General features: G+C 32.9%; 1 protein-coding gene across 1 annotated transcript in view; it reads left to right on the plus strand.

Annotated features, from left to right (window-relative positions):
* The first annotated feature begins 247 nt into the window (after nucleotides 1-247).
* Nucleotides 248-27,965, plus strand: part of LOC130897289 (glycine receptor subunit alpha-2) — a 36,230-nt gene continuing 8,512 nt past the window's right edge. The window contains exons 1-8 of the mRNA XM_057806062.1: nucleotides 248-390; nucleotides 5,327-5,407; nucleotides 8,314-8,388; nucleotides 13,860-14,004; nucleotides 16,866-17,092; nucleotides 18,230-18,312; nucleotides 23,163-23,297; nucleotides 25,772-25,872. Coding sequence (XP_057662045.1) covers nucleotides 5,343-5,407; nucleotides 8,314-8,388; nucleotides 13,860-14,004; nucleotides 16,866-17,092; nucleotides 18,230-18,312; nucleotides 23,163-23,297; nucleotides 25,772-25,872 — 831 coding nt within the window. The 5' untranslated portion in view covers nucleotides 248-390; nucleotides 5,327-5,342. The remainder of the gene's footprint in view (nucleotides 391-5,326; nucleotides 5,408-8,313; nucleotides 8,389-13,859; nucleotides 14,005-16,865; nucleotides 17,093-18,229; nucleotides 18,313-23,162; nucleotides 23,298-25,771; nucleotides 25,873-27,965) is intronic.

Genomic DNA, 27,965 nt, shown 5'->3' on the forward strand with positions numbered 1-27,965 from the left:
ATGTTGAAATGAGTCATAAATCTGAAGAACATTACATGAAATTTTAAAAATAGAGCATCTTGAAACGTGCTTAATTTATGATAATGGTAAGTTCTCTAATGAATTTAACTCTAGAAAGTCCTTATCCCTATTTTGTATCATCCCCATAATTCAGAAAATTCTTACAAACGAGCGCGCGCTAATATAGGTACAATTCACGCCACTCTCAGCTTCTGGGTACAAAAAAGTATAAGTAGACCTAAAGCATGTCAAATATTCAGTTCATACATATTCGTTAAAGGAATAATCCGCTAGAGTGCGCACTATTGGCACCCTTAACAATACTCGTTAAAAATTGAATGTTCGAAAAATATTATATTGAGTTCGTTGGTGAAGGAAAAGGACGATTTGGTAAGTTATTGTTTTTAATAAAACTTTAACGAAGTAAGATGTGTTCCCAAAATTTTCTAATAAACTTGAGTCATGTATAGATTAAGAAAATGCTGTTAGTTGAATTAGACAAATAAATTCATTTGTCTTATTATCTATTGTAAAAGATTTTAATATCATATTAATGAATTGGACTTTCGAAATTTCGCATAATTTTCTGTAGACATATGTAACATCTGAATATCCATTTTATATTGTCAACTTCTATATTGAGAGATGTGCCAATTTTCTTGTTGCATCGATCTAATCAACAAGGCTAAATACTCTACTCAAGTGATTGAATGAAAATAAAGTCTAATTTTCAGTTACAGACCATTATCCATTTCTATAGAATTTCATAAAACATGAAATATATAAATTGATCAAAGAAACAACATTCTGCGTTATCTCACTTAAATAAGGCAGGCAAAATAAAATAAGTCAGTGTATAAAATACCAGGAAAAACTACTTATATATTATACTATGAACAAAAAAATATAATGTAGCCATTGGGATAAGGAATAAGGTTTAATTGAATAGAAAATTCTACATTTCTACTACTCTGGTGCTGGAGATGGGAAAAGTATGGAATAAAATTTATAGTAATATGCAAATAAAAGGACAGTATAGAATAATTTAATTCAATAAAAGAGAGACTATCTTATCTAAGGATTTAAGCAAAATCGATCATTTTCATACTCATAGTCCGTCCCGTCAAAGGAAAAAAAATTGAAGGAGCGCTGATATTAATTGCAAAAAATGATAGAATAATGTTGATGAACAACTCTAACGCACAAATTGAGAGGTAAACACGTTATCAATGATAAAACTAATAACAATGGACATTTATACAACCTGGCAGCCGCACGAGATTTACACAATAAAACACAAAACGAGCGAAAAATCAACGATAAAAGATGTATTAACATTAGAAGAGAGATAACGCTGATTCTTATTATAATATCACAAAGCAAAAAACGTATGAAATGATATAAATTAAAGCTATCAAATAAAAGCAAAAAGAAAGAATAAGGGAAGCGAATAGATATAAAGAAAATAGATGTGTGAAAAAAGAATTGGAAAATATTAAAGACCATCTACTGAAAGCCGAGAAAAAATAAGGAAAGGACGAGAGGTGACCCAAAACATAGTTATATAATGAGGAATACCAAGAAGAAGTGAAAACAAAGACGGTAAAAACAATGTAGGAACAGAACCAAGTTGAAGATATCTGAAAAGAACATTTCCAATAATAGTAAACGGAAGATATAGAATATACAGTTAAAAATAATGAAGCTGAAGAGAATGAGAAGGAACTAACAGAGGAAACAATCAATTAGATAATTGGTGAGGTTTCTTGCATGGTTAAAATATAATTAATGCCAATTAGGCAGATGGTCGATTAAATCGATTCAAACAATAGGAAAATGGTGACGAGGGCTATAAAGGACCAACGGAGAAACATAATGGAAAGTAAATTGAAAAAAATGTGAGCAGAAGGAGAAGAACTGCGGTTAAAAATGAATTTGAAAGAGTGAGGGACAGAGTAGCCTTATCGATTCTACAGAGGGATCAAGAAAGAAGAAAAAGAAAGGAAATGCCTAGATCTATGTGGTTAGGGATGTAAAAAACGACCTGAGTGAGTTGGGAATTGAACGATGAAAAGCATTGAGAAAATTATCGTATAAGTTTCGTACTCTTATCTGAAATATACTCTTCTGTCAAACTAGACTCACATTTTCACCCACATTTTTTATAGCAGCATATAATTGCTGTTTCAGCAAATTATTCTCAATGGAACGAAGTTTTCTTAGTGATCCCTGTATGTGTCTTTTTGACTAGATAAGTTTAAGAAGTTTGTTTTGGTTGAGTGTCTACTCAAGAATACTTCTTGCACGTAAACTTGGAATTATTTTTAAATATTTTTATAGTTCATCTTTTTACGGTACTATTCAGATTCACAACTTTCCAACGAACATGGGTTTTTTTGGAATCAATGTTCTCTCTTTTTTTATTAGTATGACTGAAATTAATATGGGTTGATATTTATCAATAATTTTCCTCCCGTTTTCCCTGTATTATTGCCTTTTCCAAGAATTGTATGTAGAATTTCGTGCAACTAATATATATTTTTTTTATTTGCTCCCATGTAATATCTATAGTTTTAAGCCAGATAAAGCTAGGTATATCCGACGTTTTTACATAAAGTAGATTTGAAATATTAAATATGATTAATTTGGGGCTTTTGCCCGTCTAAACTTCTCTGTAAATAAATCTGGTCTGTAATGAAAAATGAACGAAAAGTAAACAAAGGTTGTATTGTTGCAAATAATAAAAAAAAGAACTTTTTCTAATCTTTCAACGATATATCAGATCGTAGCAGTCGTCGGCACTATGACATTGTGAAACTTTTTGTTTCTTTGTAATATTAATTTATATTATTACACATCTACATAAAAACTATTCATAATCATTTTTACTGTAAAAATTTGGCAAAACTTTTTTGCGTTTCTTTTTCATTATTTACGAATCTTTGACACACTGTAACTGTCTTTCTAGGTTCTTTTACTGCTTTTTTTCGTTGTGAGTGCAACTTTTAATCAGTTATCTCCTTCCTCTTTTCTGTTTAAAAAGAGTTCTACGGACATGTCTCTCTACTGTCATTATGATTGTAGCGCCTATTCTTTTCTTAGTGTCTTTATATGGTGGTAGATTACATCTGAACATACTCAAGCTTTCACTTTTTATTAGTTAGTTTCTCATGACCCATATATATATCCATGTTTTTTCTACAAAATATCGTCCTTTTCAATATTTCAATTATATTTTTAGTTTTTTATGTGACTTATCAGGATTAGTAACCGAGAAAGGACTTTTGGTCTAACTATTATTATATAAAAAGCACTTTCGATTTCAATAAATTGCTTTCGACTTCAATTAAAAAATCCTGTAACTGCAGTTATCATTCTTGACATCTATTGTAACCCTTAGGTACTAAAATCTGTTGACTTTCCCTTAACTATATATTTTGCAATCTGGTCTGATAGTAACCTCTTTCATCGCGTTTATTGTATTTTGCTTCATCCAATACGTTCTGTTTTTTGTGTTTATTAAAACAAATTTGAAATATGAAAATGAGCTAGTGATTTGAAAATTATGAACCTCCCAAAATTTTGAATTTCATAGATTGAAGGAATTTCAAATCCCATAATACGCACTACTTGAACTATAAAAATATCAATGTATTGGAAACTCTAAACAAATAGCTGCTGAGTCATATAGGCAAATACCAAGATATAGGGAAAAATTATTAGCTCTCTAACGTCGAAGCAAAGTTTGCTCCTCTGTATTGAGTGTATACTACTAACAGGATTCCGATTACCGCTTAATTTCAATCTTGAAATCATTGGTACTAGACAATCACGATGGATTGACCGATTGAAATTCAATCAGCAAAAATGGATCTAGTAGACCTCTTTTGATCTGCTAGTCCAGAAAAATGATTAATTTCAAACACATAGTCCACTATAACGTTATATTAGAACATAACAGGACCACAACAGGTGTTTGACATAAACTTTTCCGAACACTAGTTAAACACCTAGGTCTCCATAGCTTGATCTCACTTCCTAATAGAATATTCGCAGGTATTTTTCCTAAAAAACGTTCATTTCTTGTTTGACAACCTTGCTTTTTTCTTAAAAACAAACTCATGCCTGATACAATTAGTAACACATTGGGGTTCAGTTATTTATTTCATGATACAAAAATCAAAAATGTTGTACAGATTTGACGTTTTAATTACTACTTGGCCAGTTTCATTGTCTCTATTGGCGTGCGCTACTTTAATTTCAATATCTTCGTAGGTTTTGACGAACCGCTCAAAATATTCAATGGCAGCGTGTCATGTAGACAAAAGCATGTGATGGGGCAATAGCTTACCTACACTCATTCCAATATTCCAACTAAGTTACTGAAAACTCAACTATTTCGAATCAAGACTTTGGCAGATGGATTATATATTTAATCAACGAATATTGTATAATGTACCCATTATACGTCGGTTTGCTCGACCTTAATAATACTCATTAATCACTGCCGTGATTAATGAATCATCAATCACTGCTGTCAGATGCTTTCTTGATTTAGCTGTATCACGAGTATAATGTTTTGCTACAAAAATTGATTTTTTTAAATTTTCACATCTAAAACGCTGCTAAATATTTTCAATTTAGTTCTGTAGACAAAAATCAGAAGTAAATTTTCCTAGACCAGCCTTGAACCCTAGTTTTCTGCAGTTATAATGTACAGAGCATTAATATTGAGCTATCAGAGACATATAGAATGATTGTCGTATATGTCTTTCTCAACGAACTATGGTTTTTAAAACAATGTCTTTATAAATTCTTTGAAAAACCTTTTCACTCAAACTTGTTAGTATTATTGTATGCTTAGAATTCTCAGTATTTTAATATTTCATGTCAAATTTTATGACACACTACCAGCTGCTGAAGTTGTCTGATCAAACAACTAATACTTAGACTTTTGTGTTGATTATTATCAAATAATATATTGAATAGAATATTTTTTAGAATAAAATAATAATTTCTTTAATAATGTAACAAAATGTGTACTTCACCACGTGAATCATAACCTAATTTATACACTAGTGAATAATATACTATTTACCGTTTGTAATAGAGAGGTTCAACATTGTAGATTTTCAAGTCCTAAGTAAGTGAAATATAGGAATTTCCGGAATGTCTGATATAAAACTCATTGAATAAAAAATTGAATTGAAAATTAATTTTGATAAATAAATAGTAACTGCAATTAAAGTCATCAATTTCAACTTTGTTTTTCAGAATAAAAAAAATCATTTAAAAACAATGTGTCAGTTAATGTTTTTTTTTTCAGGAATCTTTATTCTAATATGAAAAGTCTGTCGGCAATTATTTTTCTTCTCAGTATGCACGACTCCATCGACGCTGATATATCGTAAGTATAACGGCCCATTTAAAAACCTAACAGCCCACTCGTCATCGCTGTTATCAAGTGCGTTAACCGTTTCCGTCAAATGAAAATAATTGAAACGCGTAGAAGCTTTTATGTTTACCTTCAGTCCTTGGAGACGATAACTTGGTTATCGAAAAATGCGTCAGACAGTGTAATTGTGAGTGTTCGTGTAGTGGTTGTTTCAACAGTGTGTTTAGTATGGATATCAACAATGGTCCAGAAATTTCAACTTAAGTAACAGTCCTGTCGGTTTACTGTCGCCTTAATAGACACTTGAAGTTCATCTACTACTAAGTTCCACATAAGTTGGGATGCAACACGCCATTATGGACATCCCCTGTTACCAGTAATAGAAATGTTGTCTTGCCCTACTTTCATTTTTGCTGTTCTAGTAGATAGTAGTTAAGCCATATATCTGGAGGTTGTCCTACTTACTCCTCTCGCGTCTTAACAGGCTCATGTGGAGTACTGTCAAAGGCGCCTTCTAATTCTAAGAAAGCAAATACTGTGTTTTATTTATTAGTTAGAGTATTCTGAATTCCGTTCGTCAATTTTACCAGTTCAGTTTCCGTCGATTTACTTGTTTAGTGTACATATTGACAAAGATGGAGGGGTTTCCACTTCAGAATCTCTGTTTTAAAGTAGTTGTCAAAAGCTTTATCCATTGCTTTGAAGAAAAACGATGTGAGGCTCATTGTTGTGAAAGATTTGTTATGTGAGACATCTTTCTTTTCTACTTTTGGTACGAAGGTACTTTGCCCTTCTCCAAGGCTCTAGATTGCTTCTACTGAAGCGATTAATATGTGGATTCCTTCCGGTCCTCTTTAAAGAGGTTTCTCTCGTATTTTTGCTGTTTCTCATTTTTTTTCTGCGGCCAAACTGCTGCTCCCCTGAAACTGTGTTCTTAACAAGAGCCATGCTTTGTTCTCCCCGCCTTCCTTGAAGCTATCTGTGCCATGGTTTTATAGAGTTTACCCTTTGCCAAGACCTTGTGAAATCTTGCCTTGCAGAATCTTATCAAACTTGATCGCTTTGCTTTTTTGATTTCTCCATTGCAGGCAGTGAGTTTCCTGGTGCAGCTCTGCCAGTCCTCAAAACACTTGTAGAAGAGGTGCCGTATCTCAGATCTTAACGTGTATAGATGATCATTCCACCAGAGAGCATTGCTGTTTCTTTTGCGATTTTGTATAGAGCAACTCTATTTGTATGCATAGAGTATTGCTTCACTTACTTCTTTGAGATCTCACTCCAGATTCAGTTGGTGTATAGGTGTTCTGGTCTGGATGGCCATCAAGTTATACTATAGATTGGTGTTGTATGCTTCCCAATCAGTTGTCTTTGGATTTCTACTGAGTTCTGGATCAGTGTAATTGGTCTCTAGTCTGCACATGATTATTCTTTGATCAGAGAGATACGGCTCATTCGATAACCTCTAGTTTTTTACGCGATCTTGAAGGTTCGATGTACTCAATGTTATGCATAAAACTTCCTCCCTCACCCTAGTTACGAATGTTGCTGTGTTCCCTACATTATGTATGTAAAACTTATTATTTAGAATATATATTCTAAGAGTTTCTCACCTCTACCATTTCATTGCTTTCTCTTTAGAGTATTGGCAGCTTCCTCCTCTGACAGTGCACCATTGCTTTTCGTTTTGGTAGCGCTACAGGCTCGTTTCCATCCAAGTAGCAGTAGACTATTTCAGAAATTCCGAGAGACAAAGATAATTTATGTCGTTTCCTACCATGATACATCATCTTGTGTTATACATTGGTGTTTTTACAGGTGAGTTCTCTGACCTGTTCCCTGTAGAACGGTAGTTCGTGCATCAAAACTACGATGAAATTTTTGTCAGGGAACGTAAATTCAACACGTGTGTTTCACGTGTTGTTCTTTAGCGGCATCCTCATTACTTGTACATTCAATTTCCATTGGGGCCTCAGAGGTTGATTATCTTTGACCCAGACTGCTCGTTTACACCACACTTGAATTTAAGCTCCAATTCGCCCCTTGGCTCTTGTCTCTTCCGGTGTACGTCCTCTGCTGGGGTAGCGATACAATCAGCATCCTGCTCCACTGAGTCCACGCCTTCTTCTTCTTCTTACGCATTGTGGAAGAGATAGATTGCTTATCTCTCTCTTTCTCTTGAGGTATTCTCACTAAAGAGGTGGATAGCTTCTAAGGCTTTGCGCCCCCGCTGCTTTTCGTTTTTCTTAAGTTTTTTGCCTGTAATACTGCTTGTTCCTACGAGTAGCGAGGGAAGCATTGGTCCATTCCAGATAAGCCCTGCATGCTGTATCAAGGTTTGAATGCAATGTAATGCCACATTGCGCTACCAGGGGAATCGTTCGAGACAGCAATTACTGTGCTGACCCTCAACCATGGCCACGATGGCTGACAACTTGGATTCGGAGGATGTCAATCACAATCACAAAAAGGGTTCGTTTCCATGCCAAGGACATTCCTATCGCACAAACAGCAATGAAGGAAATTGGTAGTAATAAATAAAAATATTTCAGAATATTACTCCGATGGGATAATCTGTTTCAATTAATTCCGCATGTTGATAATGCACATGACTTTTTCAGTAGAAAGTATTCAGGGTTTGAAAGAAAATCAATATTTTCTCCATTTATGATAATAGAACCTCAATTCTCATTATTTAAAAAAAAAACGTTCTGAAAAAAAAGTTTTGAGTCAATATCAAGGTTGTTATTGTGTGACTATGAGTGTGAGTGAAATAACCATTAAAAAAACCCTGTTCACATTGTTGTATATTTGTGATATGGCTCCAGAAATAAAAGGAGTTTTGAGGGTTTTGGAAATATTTGTGGCTTACGTTCCTATAGTTCTAATGTACAGAATTCATATTTATTACTTTTTTTTAGATTGTGTCCTCTTGATATTTATCCGCAAAAAATACCGGATAGAGAGAGGATGGAACAGGACAAAGAAGAGTTAGCGTAAGTATATTGGGAGTGAGCAAATTTAAGCCATCATTAGCAACTGCGTCAAGAGTTTAGGCACGTCGTTTGTCATTTTACACCACCAAATAAGAATCTTAGAATTCCAAATTCTAGTAAAATATCGATTTGGATGGGCTTTATATATAAGTAACATTATCATCCAATGACCATATTTTTGCCCGACATCTTTATTCTGATTTACAAGCCCTTCTTACTTACATAATATTTCCAGAGTGAACAGAAATGATGTGAAATATTTTTATAAAGTAATGGTAGTTGATAATTTATCGATTTTTTTATAAAGAAAATGTTGAATATTTGTTATAACAAATAATTCTTGCCATCGGTTTAAGTCGATTAGAAGTATATAGTTAGCTATTCCAAAATACGATTGCGTCTTCTTCAAACAGTAACCTTTATACGGTGTTTCATAATATTTTAAATTACCAGTAAAACTGTCAACACCAGATAATAATCTTCTAGTTACATACTAAAAAATTAGTAGGTTTGTCTGTCATTGGTTGTCTCTAAGTGTCAATAAGTGTTTCTCATTTTCATTATAGAAAGGTATTTATTGTAATTGAATACTAAAATTTAACTAACTTCACGGAGCAAGAAAGAAAACCAATTTTTGTGATGAGAGACAATATATATTTCTTATATATATACCAAAATTCCAGTTTGGAGGATTGTGATCTTAACTACCCTGAAACTGGCTACCAAAAGAGCATTCTGTAGGAAAACCTCTACATCTTTCACAACATGATTTTATGTAAGACTCATCTGTGTCGCAAAGTAAAGATAATACAAGAATTATCTAAAGATCATCATAACAGGAGGAAATTAGGTTAGGTTGAGTTAAGTAAGTTGAGGTTAATTCTTCTGCTGATATATTTACACATAACTGCTAAGACGTAGGTTTACGCGGGAAATGAATAAAGCCTTTTTTGTAGAGATTTTAAGAGCTTCAGTTTTTGCTTGAAAATTTTTTCTCTAAAATCAATACTTTCGAAGATATTTCGTAAAATTGTTAGAAAGTTAAGGTGGCTGTGGGTAAACGTAGCTTTGTCGGTAAAACAGGATTTAAGGACTATCTTCTCTAATCAAGGATAAGTTTTGCAAACTATTTCAGAGACTTCATCTTTTTGGAGGTTTATCCATTTATTTTCAAGTAACGGTGCATCATGTACAAGTAATTCTAGTTTTCTTATGCAAATGGTCAGAATTATTTGAAAGAAACGTAACAGAAATTTATACAGAGTTTTATGTATGGATGCCTCAATTATCTCAGAAGCAGCTTGAGCAATTTTTTAAAATTTTTGTGCACAAGGGTCTTGTGATACAGGTATTATGAAGGTATCTACATTGTTGTCAGATCTTTCCTTTTAACGGAAAAATAATGATCCTTGCTGTTTCAAAGGATCACCCTTTAAATTTAGTGCCCTCAGAAATCCTTAAGAAATACTAATAATTTTTCACCTCATATTCTTTATATCCAAATGCCATAATTTTGGAGTTATAGTAGTTACCAAAGCTACAATAAATATTGTAAATTATATGGCTACGATTTTGTCATGTTAGAAGTAGATCCACATTTTGCAACATCCCTGACTGCTCCAATCTCTGTGATAATCCTATCTTTTAATTCTTGAATATTGGCAGGTTTTATATAATGATGTATAATTAAACCAACAAGTACATTAATGAAGGTGATTAATGATAGAAACATGTCGAATATGTGTGGATATGTTTTTCAATTTAATTGAATTGTTTGCGTACACATTCAACCACCTCACACCATACCATCCCACGTGGGACGATTTAAAATTCACAGATGTAGCCGACGAGTGTTATACGTATGAGTGCCCATCTCTTGCCTTTGTATGCCAGTCTGAGGAAAAGTTCTATTACATTGAGTTTATAGTAGATATTTACTCGAAATGCAATAAGTGTTGTTAATAGAAAAAGTGCGGCAATATTATTTCTTATATAATATACATTCTGTACAATATGGAGATCAGAATATTATAGAATAAAATATGAGTTTGTCACGGGGAGTGTTACAAATGTATACACAACAATGTACCATGTGAGCTGACGTCACATGGCCTGGGGTGGCGTGGCGTAGCGTGACGTGACGCTACTGGGTTTCAACCTCTAATGTTCTAGATAATTAATTGCATTTTAATGTAAGAGTTGTTATACAACTTTTCCATCGACCGCCCATTTTTCTAAAGTGGAGAAAAATATTTGAAACGAAATATTACAATTATTAAAACTGGATGGAGACACATTGAATCTTGTTTGTATGGTTTTGTGAGTGTTTACTTCCCTATTTTGGATATTTGTCACATAATGTATTTCAACGTCGGTAGAATGAATGGTATGACAAGCTTGCGTTGCAGTTTTACAAAAATGCGGCTGCTTCAATTTCAAAATGCGAAAATGTTTTTACACCAATTGGCTGCCATTCTTATAGGAAATATAAAAGCGTTAGTGTTTGGTATGTACTGGCCTCAATGAGGTATGGCGTTTAATTAAAATGAGGTTTTCTTCGTAATTAAGTATTATGGTAAATATCTTGTTTGTGCGTTTTTTAGATATTCAACTATTTAAGACATTTCGATTCTAAATTTTGATCCGTCCGTAATTTTAATAATTCATTTCTCTCAATGCTTCAGATACCCCGAAAATCAAGGCAACCTACAAAATGATTTATTAGAATGTTAACTTTTTTAAATTTATCTTTGTTACTAAAAACAGGTTGTCAGAAGTTTGTGAAATAACTTGTACATGCTCTTTGTTTTTTGACTTCTTCGGTATATATGTAATTTTTTAAATTCAGTGTTGATTTAAACATCGAGTATTCCTTACCATAAACTTCTGTAATATCTGACAGATTAACACTTTCTGAAATTTCTTGGGAGAATCAACAATAATCACCACCAAATTTCAGGGAAAGTACTGGGATTGGTGTTCTAAAAATTTGCTTGCATGGGTTTTCCGAAATGCTCGTTTCAGCTAAAATAATTTCGGTTTTCTGAAACTTCCAATCCTCGTTATTTATTAAATTTCTGGAACTTACGCAAAATTTCAATATAGCTTAATATAAGGCATTGTATGTCTAAAGTTCACCATTTTTGAAATTATTTCACATTTCCTAAATTTTTGGACACATGCAACCATCCACTGAAAAAATTATATTTCTAAGTTTATGTGAGTCAGGTCTAATATTTTTGAGATTTGGACAAATAACACTTACTGCTTTCAAAATATGTGAGAACCTTGACAAAAATTCATATCGGGTGTTTAGAAAATGATGCCGAATTTCGCTATCTAAAAACTCCAAAAACTTAATTTTTTCAATTGGATTTCACTCTTTAAATTAAGGGGATTCGTTAGTAAATTCATATATCTCAAATTAACGGTTTTGATAGAAACTTGAAAAAACTGAAATGCTTATGGTTTTTAATTATCGGTTGTCTGGAGAGACCAAACAAAAAACAAAAAAAGCTGACACACCAACAGAGAAAAAATGAAAATAGCTTGACGTTTAAGTGTTGCAAAAGTGTCCATTTTAGGATTTATCAACTAAGATTATTTCAGTTTGCTGGTAATATACGGGGAATGTGATAGGGTTATTAAAGGAGCCTGCGATACTTTCCGTTTGCGATATCCGGATAGACCACGACCCACCCCTGATACACTTACGCGGCTCATTCATAATCGTAAAACCCACGGTCAGTTTGTTGCACCGTGCTGCAAATTGAAACCTGTCGTAGACAATGAAGCCCATGAAATTATAGTCTTGAGATACTTCAGAGCGTACGTATCCTGAAAATTCATTAACCGATGCGGAAAGAGATTTGGGAATATCAGAGATAAGTATCCACAGGATCCTTAAAAAACAAAAGTTCCATCTGTATTGAGTCTCGTTGGTAGAAAATTTAAAGCCAGGTGACGATCAAAGAAAAATTGCTTTTTGTGAATTTATATTAATTAAAACTCAAGAAGACGAAAATTTTTTACAAAACTTAATTTGGACAGATAAGAAATTCAGAAGAACGGGATATTTAACCGGCGTAACTCCCATTATTGGAGTGAAAGTAATCCTCACATATTGCGTGAAAGACAGTTTCAAGGGTACTGGAATTTCAATGTTTTTGCCGCAAACGGAAAGTATCGCAGGCTCGTTTAATAACCCTATCACATTCCCCGTATATTACCAGCAAATTGAAATAATCTTAATTGATAAATCCTAAACGGGACACTTTTGCAACACTTAAGCGTCAAGCTATTTTCATTGTTTGTTTGTTGGTATGTTAGCTTTTTTTTTGTTTTTTCTTGGTCTCTCCAGACAACCGACAATTAAAAACCATAAACATTTCAGTTTCTATCAAAACTGTTAATTTGAGATATATGAATTTACTAACGAATCCCCTTAATTTGAAGAGTAAAATCCAATGATAAAGAGAAAAATGGAGATTGTCATTTGAAAAAATTAAGTTTTTGAAGTTTTTAGATAGCGCAATTCGGCACCATTTTTTGAACACTCTCTATAAATTTTTGTCAAGGTCTTCACAGATTTTGAAAGCTGTAATTGTTATTTGTCCAAATCCCAAAAATATTAGACCTCGCTTAAACTTAGAAATATAATTTTTTTAGTGTAGGGCTGTATGTGTCCAAAAATTTCGACAATGTGAAATGATTAAAAAATGGTGGACTTTAGGCATACGATGCCTTATATGAAGTTATTTTGAAATTTCGCGTAAATTCCAAAAATTTAATAAAAGCCATAGAATTTCGTTTAAAATAACGAAGTTTGTGTCCACTTCCAGTATAACTGGAAGTTTCAGGAAACTGAAATTATTTTAGCAGAGACGAGCATTTCAAAAAACCCATGCAAGCAAATTTTCAGAATACTAGTCCCAGTACTCCTATATTGACAGTTGGTATGGGAAAAAACGTCCCTACGTTACAGAGCCGACAATTTTCTTTTTCTCTCTCCCTCGAGACACTTTATCTATACTACGCATGCTTCAAGATGCGCAGAACTAACTGAAGCGCTCGGAGAAGAGAGAGAGCGATATACTATTTGTTTCACTTAATCGGAACACCTTCCACGTATAGGAACTGTTTATATAGTAGGATTAACAGGATATATTATTTTAAGTGATTTTGAGAACGATGATAATGGAAAACAATTGTTTTTATAGCAACCGTTATAGTTAAGGCAGCTGATTGGCTTAAAATGACAGCTATAAATTTGTTGTTTCAAAATCGAATGGCAAAATATTTAAAATCACAATGAAAACAACATCTACTCAACAAATTGGTAGAACAGCGAACGAACGTGAGTAGAATATTTCGCATTAGACTAAAAAGATGATGCAGTTTCTAATAATGGTCGTAAACACGTTTTGTGCTGATATTTTGTATTAAAAGTTTCCTCTTTAATAATGTTTTAGTACTGGTTTGACAATTCGTGATATCCTCCCGACCGATCCAAGTAAATATGATAAAATGAGGCCACCAAAACGTGATGGTAATCCAACCATAGTTCATTTTCATGTTACTGTCATGGGTTTGGACAGCATCGACGAAAATTCGATGGTATAACATTATTATTGTCACTACCGGTTTTTCAGGTCAAAACAATAATTTTTTATCTCAAAAATCCTTTTCTATCGGTTTAAGCATTAGTAAATATGGCGAAAGATAGATAAATGTACGTTTGGAGCTATTTCTTTAGTTAGTTCACAACTCACCAAACGATATTCGCCTTTGATAATTTATCTACAAAAGAGCTAAACTTCATAACTCAATTTAATATTGTTCAATAATATACAATTCTATTTAAATTCATGGCTGTAATAAACGTAGCATTTCATTTTCCGATGCTAGGGCATAGAGTTAATAATAAAGATAGAGGGAGCTGCTGTTATAGAGAGAAAGAACATCGATATACTACTATCTATCTTTCTCTACTCTATTCTGATTGGAAGAAATTCTTCTTTTTCTCTTCCAATATTACAATTAAATTAACATGCCGCTCTTTCTTTAATACTCTATGCGGTGGGAAAACATAATATTCATTTTTGAACGTTCTTTAGCTCTTGGAAGATGCAATACATCTCCCCGTTTTGTCAATAAATATAATTTTTTATCGCGCTCCTTTTTTTTATATGAAGTTCAAAATATAATTTTACGTTTTTCAAGCGTACTCACTTTCTGAGTTGAAAGTAACAATTTTAAGAATTAACAGCAACGCCACCAATGCATTAAAAATTTCTGCAGTACTAAGATTAACGTTTTTTATTTAAAAAGTTCTTTTTTGATATTTTTAATGCAATTGGATTGTGATATATTATTAATTGTTTTCGTTGTAACGTAATTTATTCCTTTCTTCAAATAGAGAAGGAGTTGAGTTGGAATAAAATTGGATATTATGTTTGAGTTTGAGATAGAAAATCCATATACTTCGAATAGACAAGCATCCTTTACATTCAATGTTAACAATTTAATTATTAGCTTATCCATTTCTTAAAGGTTTAGTTCACCACTTTAAATCTAACTGAAGAATTTCATACTAGAATTTTTGTATTTTTATAACCTAGATACCATTAACACAATGGGTTAGTTTATGCCCCCCTGCGAGCAAAAGGCAAAAAACAGTTTTTGATCAAATTAGCATTTTTAACACAATATCAAATTATGATTTTTGTAAGACAAAGCGAAATCTACACGATAGGTCTGCCAGCATCCTTGAAACTTCATTTTCTGATATTATAATTTCGTCCCATATCTTTCAGCAACCATACACCATGGAGCTTAAGCTTAGATATACTTGCTTCAGCTTCTGGTGAAACGGTTTCTGACTTTCGACGTTAACAATGACAAGTGCACTTTTCGTAGTTATTCAAACCTAACTAGATTGAAATAATACAGGGAATTCTCCCAAATATGTTTTTCCAATAGATTGTAAAGTACAGTATCTATAGGCTAAAAATAAACTTTATCTGAGCAGCTATGTGGCCGCAAAGAAATATAATCTCTTATACGTTTCAACCTCTTAATTTCGTCTAAATCAACAATGCCGAAAATTTGTTTTTTTGTCAGCTCTAATTTCTAACAAGGCACCATTACAACAAAATATGATTTTCTACATATGTGGTAATAAATTTAGTTCTGCCGCATGATAAATGTTTGAACATTTTTTCTAAATAAAACAGTAAATCTTTTTGGTAAGTATCCTTTCAACTTTTGCTTTTGATATTTATTTTTTTTTTCTTCAAATATTTAGGCTAGGAGGAAAATTCCATTAATGTTTGCTACAGCATCTACTCACTTGAAAAAATTGATCTTGTTTGTCGCATAAGTCTCTGAATTTTCTCGGTAGAAAATTTCGCGTATTTTCATCGAAAACTCAACGTCTTGTACTATTTTTGATTTCGACACATTAAACATTCTAATCAAGATAAAATAAAGAAACCAAATTATTATTCAAAATGAACTGGTATGAAAAAAATACTGAAAAAAAAATGGCCGCATTACGAACCATCGGTCCAAAAGGCCTCTCCTTTTTAGGACTGAAGGTGCCAAATCATACGTTTACTACCTTTAGTGACAAATAAAGTTGTTTGTTCCAATTTTGTTTCATAAAATACCAAAAATAATGACAGTAGTGTAGCGTAGATAAATCCAATATACTTTTTTATAAAATTAATTTATTTTTAAAGAGGATTATTTTGTGGATTTGTTCAATTTATTATTCCATTCTTGCCTCTCTATTTAATTATTATAAAGGCATAAAAACTGTTTTTTGTTGTTGTTAATTTAAAATGAAAATTTCTAAATTTGATTTGAAATATGTTATTTTGATCTGAAGAACTTTTTTATTTATTATTCATATTTATATATGCAGAATGATTTATTTACAAACCCAAGTTAAAATATGAAATTGTGATTATAGAAAAAGTGTTAAATAACATATCCAAATTACAGAAAAACAATAGTTATAATTAATTAACAAACAAAAGAAAAATAATATTCGTGGTTAGTAGTACAGATACTTTCCACGACGACCTTTTCAGATCTATTTGCAAATTACCGTCACATTCTTGAATGGATGATCTTGGAGACTGAATATTTCACGCAGTTCATACTTTGAATGATAGAATAAATGCAGTGCATGATTTTTGAAAGTTTTTTTCCTAAGGTTATTTGGCTGACACTATTCACGTTTGTTTCATAAGGTTTTGTACACATCTATATTATGAATCAGTTATCTGTAAATTAATAAGATAGTGGCATATTATCATTCAATACCTATTGTTGATAAATAAAAAAAAATACCAATCTTTTCATTTTCAGCATAAAAGAAAACATATTCGATAATTCTCAGTATGTATGTGGCATTCTGAGTAATAATTTTCTCATTTTCTGTTTTTGTAATTCATAATTTTATATTTTAGACATATGCAGCGGATATATTTTTTGCACAAACTTGGAAAGATCACAGATTGAGACTTCCCGAAAACATGACAACGGAATATAGACTACTCGAAGTGGAATGGTTGAAAAAAATGTGGAGGCCGGATTCGTTTTTTAAAAATGCCAAATCTGTTACTTTCCAAACAATGACAATTCCGAATCACTATATGTGGCTCTATAAAGACAAGACCATACTTTATATGGTAAAGTAAGTAGGTATTCACATTTTTGGTCAATCAATCTTGGTTCTAATTTTGTCAATCAATAAAGATAATCTCAATTGCACAAGTGACTGCCTATCGATTGTTGAGCTGTGTGAGTAGTCGCCCCATCCATTTGAAACCACTGGTTTTTGATCCGAATATTCCTTACATGACAAATCCTCTTGAGATTCCGTATAAATGGTGTCACCACCATGGTCTTATAACATTCTGGGTAACAGTAACAGGTTTACCATCATCATCCTCCATGAAATACCGACCAGTTCTGGGTGTCGGGATTGGCAAGAAAATGATTTTCCTAGTTTAATTCACCTTTGCTAATGTTTCGAATTCAATTATTTCCACACATTTATTTAAAATTATACTGAATATCAGTCTAGTTGTGAGGAAATCTTTTTCCGTTATTGCAAGGGCAATAATCTTCTAATAGGCAATAGATTTAACCCGAAATGGGAAAATAACGTCATCCCTCAGATTTTAATCAAATAAAGACACATAAAAGTTCCGCGATGTCATATCCTATAGTAAGACAGCAACGACTCAAAGCATATCATGGAAAATAATGGATCCGTCAGTTCTGAAAGTGACCTCATCCGAAAGTGGCATCACTCGTGGAAAAAGTTTCTAATAAAAGCACTGTACTTTTCATTATCTGAACTAAAATATTGAATATGTTAAGAAAATTTCTAGGTGGAAAACACACTTGTAATTGTAAGCTCGTATTATACTGTATTTGATGTACGTAACTTTGATTATATTAATTATTATCGAACTACTAAAACGATTGTATATGCTTCTTTACCTACAAAAACTTTTAAATATTCTTTTCATTAGAAACAGCTCATAATTTCAAGTACAACTGAAAATCAAATAACAAATTAAATCTTCCTCTCCGTTAAAAAGTCTATTATAAACTTTGCTGTGTAGTAAATTTTCTAAAATTAAGACCAATCAATTGAAGTTGAGTGAATATTATACGCAAACGAATGTCCATGGGATTACTTGAAAACCAGAAGTGGGTCGTTAGTTTTTTCTAATTCGTAATATTCTAGCTCAAACATGATGTTATTGATTGATGATTGAATGAATGCTGATTACTGAAAAATCTTCTTTATCAATTTTAGGTTAACATTGAGGCTCTCTTGTGCTATGAACTTTATGATTTACCCGCATGATACTCAAGAATGTAAACTGCAAATGGAAAGTTGTAAGTTATATAATAGTATATTATGTTACCATTTGTAGAAGGCTAACATTATTGCTGAGCCCAAATTCTTGAACTGTACGAAACATATAATATGTCTCCTGGTCAGAGTAAGATATAATATTTTTTCTTCAAGCGTAACAATAATGCAATTTATAAGTAGAAAAAAATTGAATACATTGCATAAGCATTACCTATTTATTAATTGTAATATTAAAGGTGCAGTTTTGTACAATGCAGTTATTTAAATTTAGACCACTGCCACCACTTTCGGCTTCGGCATTGACAATCTTGTCATTGGTATACATGTTATAATTAGTAAGATGTTTGTCTGTACTCATTATGCTAGAAATATTTTGATTTGAAAGGTTTCCTGAATGTAAATCTCTTTTGATTCCAAAACTCGTACTTCTTTTATCTTCTACTAGGATATATTGAAAAATTCTTAGCCTACTACAGACCCAAACAAAATTTCAATGTCAAAATATTTTATTACTCAACATTTTCTCCTCTTAATTGGATACATTTATTACAGCGAATCTGCAACGTCTCTAGACCTTTAAAAAAAAATGTTTATTCTTGCTCTGCAAACCAGACCTCCACAGCTTTTATTACCTCCTCGTTGGAAGAAAATTTATGACCTTTTAAACTTTTTTTTAGTTGAGGAAAGAGATGATAGTCGGACAGAGCCAAAGCAGGTGAATAAGGGGGTGTTCTAGAAATTCAAACCTAAATCACGAATTTTTTGCATGGCAACATGAGATTTGTGTGCAGGGGCGTTGTCCTGCAAAAAGAAAACTCCTTTGGATAGCTTTCCGCGTCTTTTATCTTTATTTTTTATCGTAAAATGGTCAGTAATGTCAAATAGTAATTTCCAGTTATTGTTCTACCCTTTTTGAACACGAAACTTCTTAGGTCTTGGAGAACTAGAGTGTCGCTATTCCATCGATTGCTGCTTTGTTTCTGGTTCGTAGAAATGTACCCAAGCCTCATCATCAATAGTAACAATTCGGTTTAAAAACTCTACATCGTTTTCAAATCGAACGCGATGCTTCTACACTTGCACGCTTTTGGTCAACATTCAAACATTTGGGGATCCATTTTGCAGCAATTTTTCTCATGTACAAATTGACGTGAACTATATAATGAACGCGTTCGTATGAGATATTCAGTGCTTGAGATGTCCGTTTTAGCCCAATTCGACGATCTGATAAAGTCATGTCATGAGCTGCATCGATATTTTCGGGGACTGACACAGAAACTGGTCTTCCCAATCGATCATCATCTTCAATGGAAAATTTACCTCTTTTGAAGCTTGCAGTCCAATTTTTCACGTCGCATAGGAAGGACATTGATCACCAAGGCTATTAAGCATATCTTCGTAAATCTGCTTACCTCTTAATCCTTTTAAATACAGGTACTTGATGATGGCTCGATACTTCAATTTTTCTATTTTCACAATTTAGTGGACACCTTTTTTCTTTTAATTTATTGCGTAACTCTGGTTCACTTTTTTGACATCAAACGTTACACTTACACTTCTAATAAGTTATTGTTCGTTGCTATGGTAACGCAATATTTTGTTTATGCATGGAACTGGTCTAGGCTAACTAGATATCAATACATCCTCGTAAGTACCTACCCTTCAACAACACTGATGTCGTTTTAAAGCTGTAATATCCCCTCCGTTGTCAACTAAAATAGTTGCTGAAGTCCTACGAAGGCAATGTCCCGTATATTCTTGAGGATTTGTTAATTTAAAAAACATTGCAATGTCTTTGGAACGTTTGATATTTTATGTATACTGATTACCACACGGTTTCATTCACTGTTTTGATATTTAATAAAAACTTTTATGCAGATCCATATCATACGGACGAAGTGCCGTATACTGTCTGACCAAGTTCAAATAATAATCGTCAAGTATAATAAACTACCGTTGTTTCATATGTTTGTGATATTTACTAAAATTAAATTTCCTATATCTTGGATTTCGCTGTTCTTCAAACGAACGAGTTCATCGCATCTAAAGGCTCCTGTGACTTCAAATATTAATATAATTAAAATAACCTAAAAACAAACGTTGAAATAAGTAATAAAAGAATCGGTCGGCGCTGAGAATCGAACCGCAGACCTCCAAGACAGAACACAAAAGCCAAAAATGAGCTATTGTGGTATAAACGTTTAAAGTTCGAAATACGTTAATTTTTGTCAATTTGAAAATTAATCTTCTAAAGGATATAATTATCAACGATTTAATAAAGGTAATAATAATAAAAAAAGAAAGAACCCACCTTTGTTGCTAAATAAACACTATTCGGTGTATCCTGCAGCAATTTATCAAATTGGTCTTTCATTTTTTCGGAGTAAAATGTTCTCCTTGTCGCTATAAAAATGCAGCTAATTTGGTATAATTTTCCATTTTTACATTACACAGGCCAACGATGAAAAAACTTTTTTACTGAAAAAAATACTTTATTCTTATGTTTTTTAGGCTGCTGATTCCTAATGTGATGCTTAAAAAGCAGTATCACTCACCATTTATTCACATTTTATAGTTACATTTATGAAATCAAGCTTTTTTAAAGTTAAAATAAAATCGAAAAAATACGACTAATGAACCAACACGGATTCCATACCTATCTAGGGGTATTTAATGAAAACCTCAGTTTCACGTTTCCGTTTCCTGTATGTACATATGCTCAGAAACTCTACTGACAGTTTTTGTTATATTTGTGGTGAGTCTGTTTTCAAAAAACACTAAAGAAATATTACAGACTTTGTAAAAAAGGTTTATCTAGCATACTTTGGAACTTGGAGATCAGGATAAATCTTGGGCGTCGCATAAGATTTGTTAAGTATGTGTTGAAGATCTTAGAAAATGGTCAAAAAAAGAATGAAAATACTTCCAATTTGCTGTTTCTATTATATGGAGGGATGACTCTTACTTTTGCAGTGTAGATATTACTGGTCATAATTCTAAAAACAAGAAGGTAATAAGCTACCCTAACCTTCCGTTCGCTATCAGACTAGTAGGGCACGGTATAAATTTGCCGGTCCCTAAACCACCAGAGGACATAAATTCTATTGTAACAGAAGAATTACCTGATGTACAGTCGGAGTTAGACAAACACGATGAAGAATTTCAATGTGTTACAGAAAATATAGAGCCTAAATTGTTTACTCAGGTCGAGCTTAACGAGTTGGGTATCTGGGCTTAACGAAAGAAAGCTGAACTGCTTGGCTCTAGGCTACAAGAAAAGAAATTGTTAGCGGCTGGAACTAGCATCCATTTGTATAGGAAGAGAGAACAGTATTTTGAACAAGAGAGTGATTTGGTGTACTGCTCAGACATTCTTGGTCTAATGAGTGAGTTTGGAATTGAGTACAAAAAAGAAGACTGAAGGTTGTTTATTGATTCATCCAAAAATAGTTTGAAGACTGTTTTACTACACAACGGTAACGTGTATGCTTCTGTACCTGTCGGTCATTCTGAACATATGAAAGAGAGCTACGAAAATCTAGAAATAGTGTTAAATAAAATAGGTTATTCTGCACATAGTTGGATGTTTTGTGGTGATTTGAAAGTAACATAAAGTAATGTTTCCTGTGTGAATGGGACAGTAGAGTTAGGAATCAACACAACTCACCTTCTACACAGTCTTTAAAGCCTGACGAAAAGAACATTCTACGCAAAAGCCTTGTAGACCCAGAAAACGTGCTCCTACCACCACTACATATTAAGTTAGGCCTCATGAAACAGTTTGTAAAGGCTTTGCCTAAAGACGAACCTTGGTTCAAATATCTCTGTCAGAAATTTCCACACCTTTCAGAAGTTAAATTGAAAGAAGGCATCTTTACCGGACCTGATATTAGAAAAATTATGTTTGACGTTAACTTCGAATCCACAATGACCTCAAATGAAAAAGAAGCATGGGTATCTTTCAAGTAAGTTGTTTTTTGGGAAATGAAAAAGACCCAGAATATAAGTCTATTATTGTTGTCCACTTGCTAAAAAAGTTTGAAGAGTTAGGATGTTTGATGAGCCTGAATTACTTCCCGAACAATTTAGGAAATGTTAGTGAGGAGCAAGGTGAGCGTTTTCACCGGGATTTTAAAGTGATGGAAAAACGTTACCAGGGCCGCTGGAACACCAACATAATGGGGGATTACTGGGTCACTTCACCGGGAAGTTCAGCAAGCGAATCATCGCAGAAAAAGTTACACAATAAGTTTCAAAGAAAAAAGGGAAGGAAAATATAGACAAATTCCAGTTGACAAGTAAACCCTGTATTATCACACTTCATTACTATACTGTAAATATAAACCATTTTTATGATGTAACATAGTGTTTCATTGATATCCCTATATACCGTACAGGGGTATTAGATTATAATAAAATACATATTGCTTGGAAACTATGGGTGATACAAAAAAATTAAGGCCAGATTTGGATTCAGCACATAAAAATCTATACAGATCAGCTATTAAAATAAAAACTTTTTTGTTGGCCTGTGTTATGTTTGTATCTTCGTACAATATTTTCTTTGCGCCATTTTATAAATTTTCATAAGCAAAATCATACACTTTTCATGACTTCTTTGGAATTAGTGTTTCAATAGTAGAATTAGCTATTTCAAATAATCAAAAATTAAATGACAGTTCCTGACTACTTTGTTACAACACCTATAATAAGATGTTGCTATCGTTTCTCATTATTCTGTACTAGTTAAAGAATAGGTTATTTCTACGAACTGTGCTGCCGAAAATAATATAGATATTATTATACGCTTGAAAAAAAATCTATTAACAAAAATTATACGCAAATTTTGATATTTCAATGCCTTTTTCAGTATCTCACACAACGGACGATATGATTTTTGAATGGGACCCTGATGTTCCTTTGGTAGTGGATGAAAACATCGAACTTCCTCAATTAGCGTTAGTTAAAAATAATACTGCTGATTGTACTCAGGTATATTCAACGGGTAAGATTTCGAAATTATTGATAGTAATATATAACCAGCTTTTACCCGCGGCTTCGCTCGCATCGAATCCATTAAATAAGTATCAGAAATCATTATAATAGAAAAGAACGAACTCTGTAGCTATAGTAGAACCTGAGATATAGATCTTTGAATGTAGAAAAATTGCCAAAAACCTACAAAAATCCATAACTCCGCATTGAATGCCCGCGCCTAGCTCCTCTCCAACTCAACCGATTTAAGTGTTCAAAAACTCAAAAGAAAGAAAGTGTTTCAGCGAGTGTTCTTAAACCAAAACTATATTGAATAGAACCTGAGATATTGGGGATAGAACGTGTGTATGTGAAAAACTCCCATAAGTAATGTACAGGGGGAAATCGCATTTGAGTATAACTTGAGAAGGGTGAAAATTAGATGAAATCCGATAGTTGATGGCTGATCTGTGCATCAATACCTTTCATTTAAAAAAATTAAGCAAATCGATTGGGTAGGACGCCTGAACGGACTCGGAATGGAAATCGTCAATTTTTTTAATATATAAGATGGCAGTTTTACGAAAAATTAGCTTTTTTGTAAAAAGGTACTTTACTCAAACAAATTTCTTAACATAATCTCCTTTTAATTCTATGCACCTCAAATAATCTTTGGAAAGTTCTACAAAATACGTTTATTACATTACATTTATTTTTACCATCATCTTTCCATTTGTTTCATATCGCTTTCTACCAAGCCATTTTTTTAAGATGGGGAACAGAAGGTGATTGGAGGAAGCTAGAAGAGCCAAAGAATCGTATTGCAGATTGGCTACTTTTCTTCAAAAACTACGCTAGTTTTTTCGCAATCGAAAGATTTCATCAAATCAACATAATATTCCTATTTCTCATTTGGATTCTCATTGTGGCCTTGACCTATTTTCATTTCTGGTGTGTAATGGTGTACCCAAGTTTCAAATATTATGGTATATTTGAAGATATTTCTCACGAGTGAATTTTCCTGCAATGAGGGCCGGATCTTAAAATGAAAAATTATATGGAATGATTGAAAATAATTTTCACTTTTATATTCGTGTTGTAGATGATCGATTGATATATTATGAAATTTGTTCTTTAGTTCTTACATTTCAAATATGTAGCAGTAGTCAATTAATTTATTTGTAGTTTTATGAGAATTTACAAAATAGTGCTATAAATTTTACTTAAATTATTTAGATATTTTTTATCATTTATAGCTTTTTCGTTCTCATGAATGTGAACCATTTCTAAAAATTCTCTTTTTCATTCTAAGAATTTTAGAATCCTATTTTTTTGATATTTCATGGTTCGTTAATGCAGTTTTATTTTTTTATCGAATTGATAACCTTTTAGTCTATTTTCTGAGATATCTGCTCTATGTAGACCATAGTATTTTGGGAATCCAAATGGGAAATAGAATTATTATGTTGATTTGATAACATCCTTCAATTCCTAAGTTGGGGTTACACTAGATGCATAAAATATTAATTCACTTGAATAGGTATAAGTCATCTAATCTATATTTGCAGTATACTTCGTAATATGCCTGATTTCTCAATTCTATTCGTCTCTGTGGTTATCATGAAATACAAATGATGAAATTTCGAATTAAAAGGTATCAATCTAGCTAGCACAGGCTGTATTTTTTATTATATTGAAATTTCTTCCTATTATACCAAAATATATTATGTCAATTTGAAAACGAGTCGCCCCATAAAAATCTTCGAGTATATAAAGTCGCATAACTTTTATTATTAAGGAGAACCGTTTGTAGGCTTATTTTCAATTAAATTACTTCAACCCTGTAGCGGTAGCAGAAGTAACCTCTAATATAGAAATTAGGGTTGAGTAGTACCTTATTTTAAAGGTTGTGTAATCACCTTCACAAACATAAAATATATATTTCATTGCTCCTCTTTGACTAACTAATATGCCAAAAAATCAATTATTTAGCTTCTTTTCAACTGATCCAACTGGAAAATAGAGCGGTGGAGCTCCATCTTCTTTTGGAGGAAACTGTTGATCCCCGTCTCACAGATAACATCAAAAATGATATTGTACTTAGAAAATAATCCCTGTAAGGTAACATCTGATTGATCGAATTCTTGGGTAATGGGTAATGGATGAGAAGGGGATCCTTAATTGAATGTCCTTACCTTGGATTCAGTTTCATCATTTTCTCAAAATATTGGTATAGGTATAGTATAGGAGTAGAATTATTTCTATCGCCCTCTTTGTATAGTAATTGAGTTGAAGTCAAAGGAGAGATTGCCTTAAATTCATGATCAAAATAACAATGTGACGACATCTATATCTGTTATATCATTGATATAGAACTTTACGATCACTTATTTTCCCTCTCCAATTATCATTACTGTTCAAAATATAGGAGGGAGAAGAGAACTGTTCGGTTTGCGCACTATATTCATAGTATAACTTACTTGTACTTACTGTACTCATTTGTAGGAAATTTCACATGCCTAGAAGTAGTATTCCTTCTGAAAAGACGACTGGGATATTATCTGTTTCATACATACATTCCTACATGCTTGATAGTTATCATGTCGGTAAGTAATAATTGATTAAACATCAAGTGCAGTGCCACGACATGGACAGTGATGCCGGTCCTATCCGGTTATGATGAAAGAGTATAAAATTTGGCAAATACGCCGTTTCTCGTAAATCGTGTGATATTATTTTTCTTCGGGTTTTTATTGTCTTTAGAACCAATTTCTAGGAAGGCCTCTATATTTATTTGTTTGTTCGTTTACTTCCTGGAATGCTAAAAATTACTCTCTAGTATAAGTTGTTAAGCAGCGAGAGTCAGTATTTAATTCAAACTCATAGTCAACGGAACGAAATAGTCTAAAGTAAACATAAAGATTTAATTTTTGTAATATCTAAAGTGGACGTTTAAATAAATTTAATAAGTAAAAGACAGTGTAATAAACTCACTTCACCATTAGAAATAGCTCAAATAAATAAGAAAAACATTAGATTGGTGTCAGAAGTGGGATATTGTGAATAAATAGTGATATAAACATGGCTAAGAGACTTGGTGACCTGAAAGTGATGGAATTAAAGGCAGAACTAAAGAATCGCGAGCTTGAAATGTCTAGTAAGAAGAGTGATGAGTGAATTAATCTCTTCAATTTCTGAAATGAAGAATGATATTTCTACTAAAATGGGCGAGAAGATTTCGACATTTGAAAACGATATTGACTTTGCCGCTGACATTGAAAACAATCTCATCCATTGAATCAGATTTCGAGAATGAAATGACAACAAGTCAGATAAACGAGTTAGAGAAAAAGATTGCAAATTTAAGAACAGACACTCCAGCAGAAAAAAGGAGAGTGAACATGTATTATCATAAAATTCACAAGCACAATTCAAGACAAAAGACATTGGCAGTTTTTCTCGAGTCAAAGCCCCACCGTTTAATGTATCAGACCAAATACGTTAAACAGTTTCAGGCAGCCGCTTGAGTGAATAATTGGTCCAATAAAAACATGCAGTGAACTCAACTATCGCACTACGAGGAGATGCTTTAGATATACTCCAAATAATACCTCTTGAAGAAACCGATTACTTCGAACAGCAAAAGAAGAGGTTGGATATGTGATATGGTCATGAACTCTTAGAACACCTCAACCAATCTCAGCTGAAGGCAAAAGTGTGACGAAGCTTTTTAAGAGTTCGAGGTATATATTGTCCGACTTGTCCGATTTGCTGATCTATCAGCACCAGAGAACATTATAGAATGTTTGGGCATCTAGGAATTCGTTGATAGCCTACGCGACTATGATATGCAGAGGACGCTCCGATTAACCCATCCCAGTCACAAGGAAAACTAGAAGAGGTCGACCTCAGGAGGGCAGCACCGACTCAGTATCATAACATTGTCTCCTACTACTGTGGTCACCGAAAAACTGACCGCTGCTCTGAACGGCCGTACACAGCAGGTTATTTCCAGCAACACGAGGCAAAATCCAAGGAATCCGTAGTTTCAAGTATCCTTGTGAACGATGTTGGTATAACATTTATACCAGCAATCTATCGTGTTGCATCTATTTTAATTATTAGGTATGACTAGAACCCTCATAAGTTATATGATCAGTGATGAATTTGAATCAGTTTCCGGTGGTCATTGAGCTACTATAACAACTTCACTAAGATTCTTTTCACAGTGTCCATCATGAAACATGGTTTTAAAGAGCGATAAACATTAATTTTTATTTCAACTTAAATAAGTGATTATGACAATGATATAGTAACTTTCAAGACTATTTATAAGACGCTTGACCTATGTGAAAGTGAAAATGAGTCATTTAAGGACAATAGATAATCGGAACACCCTTTAACCTCATAAACAGTTGGAAATGTGCAAAGGTGGAAAAAATATTCAAATAAGTGGCTAGCGTATTGGAACGTTTGCGGAATAATGTGCGAAAAGAGGTCTCATCTGTCCACACGCGCATTACTCACCACTTTGTTACTTACAGCACTTCCCAAAAATTGAGGACCAATAAAAAGAAAAACGTTTGGGGGCCACGGTTGACATCGAGAAGACCACGATAAAGCAAAAATATTTGTTAAACAAGAGCAGCACTTTGGAGGAGATTGCTTCAAATTGTTACCTTTTTACATTTTTTTAATT

Source organism: Diorhabda carinulata, chromosome 8 (assembly GCF_026250575.1).
Source record: "Diorhabda carinulata isolate Delta chromosome 8, icDioCari1.1, whole genome shotgun sequence".
NCBI classification, from domain to species: domain Eukaryota; kingdom Metazoa; phylum Arthropoda; class Insecta; order Coleoptera; family Chrysomelidae; genus Diorhabda; species Diorhabda carinulata.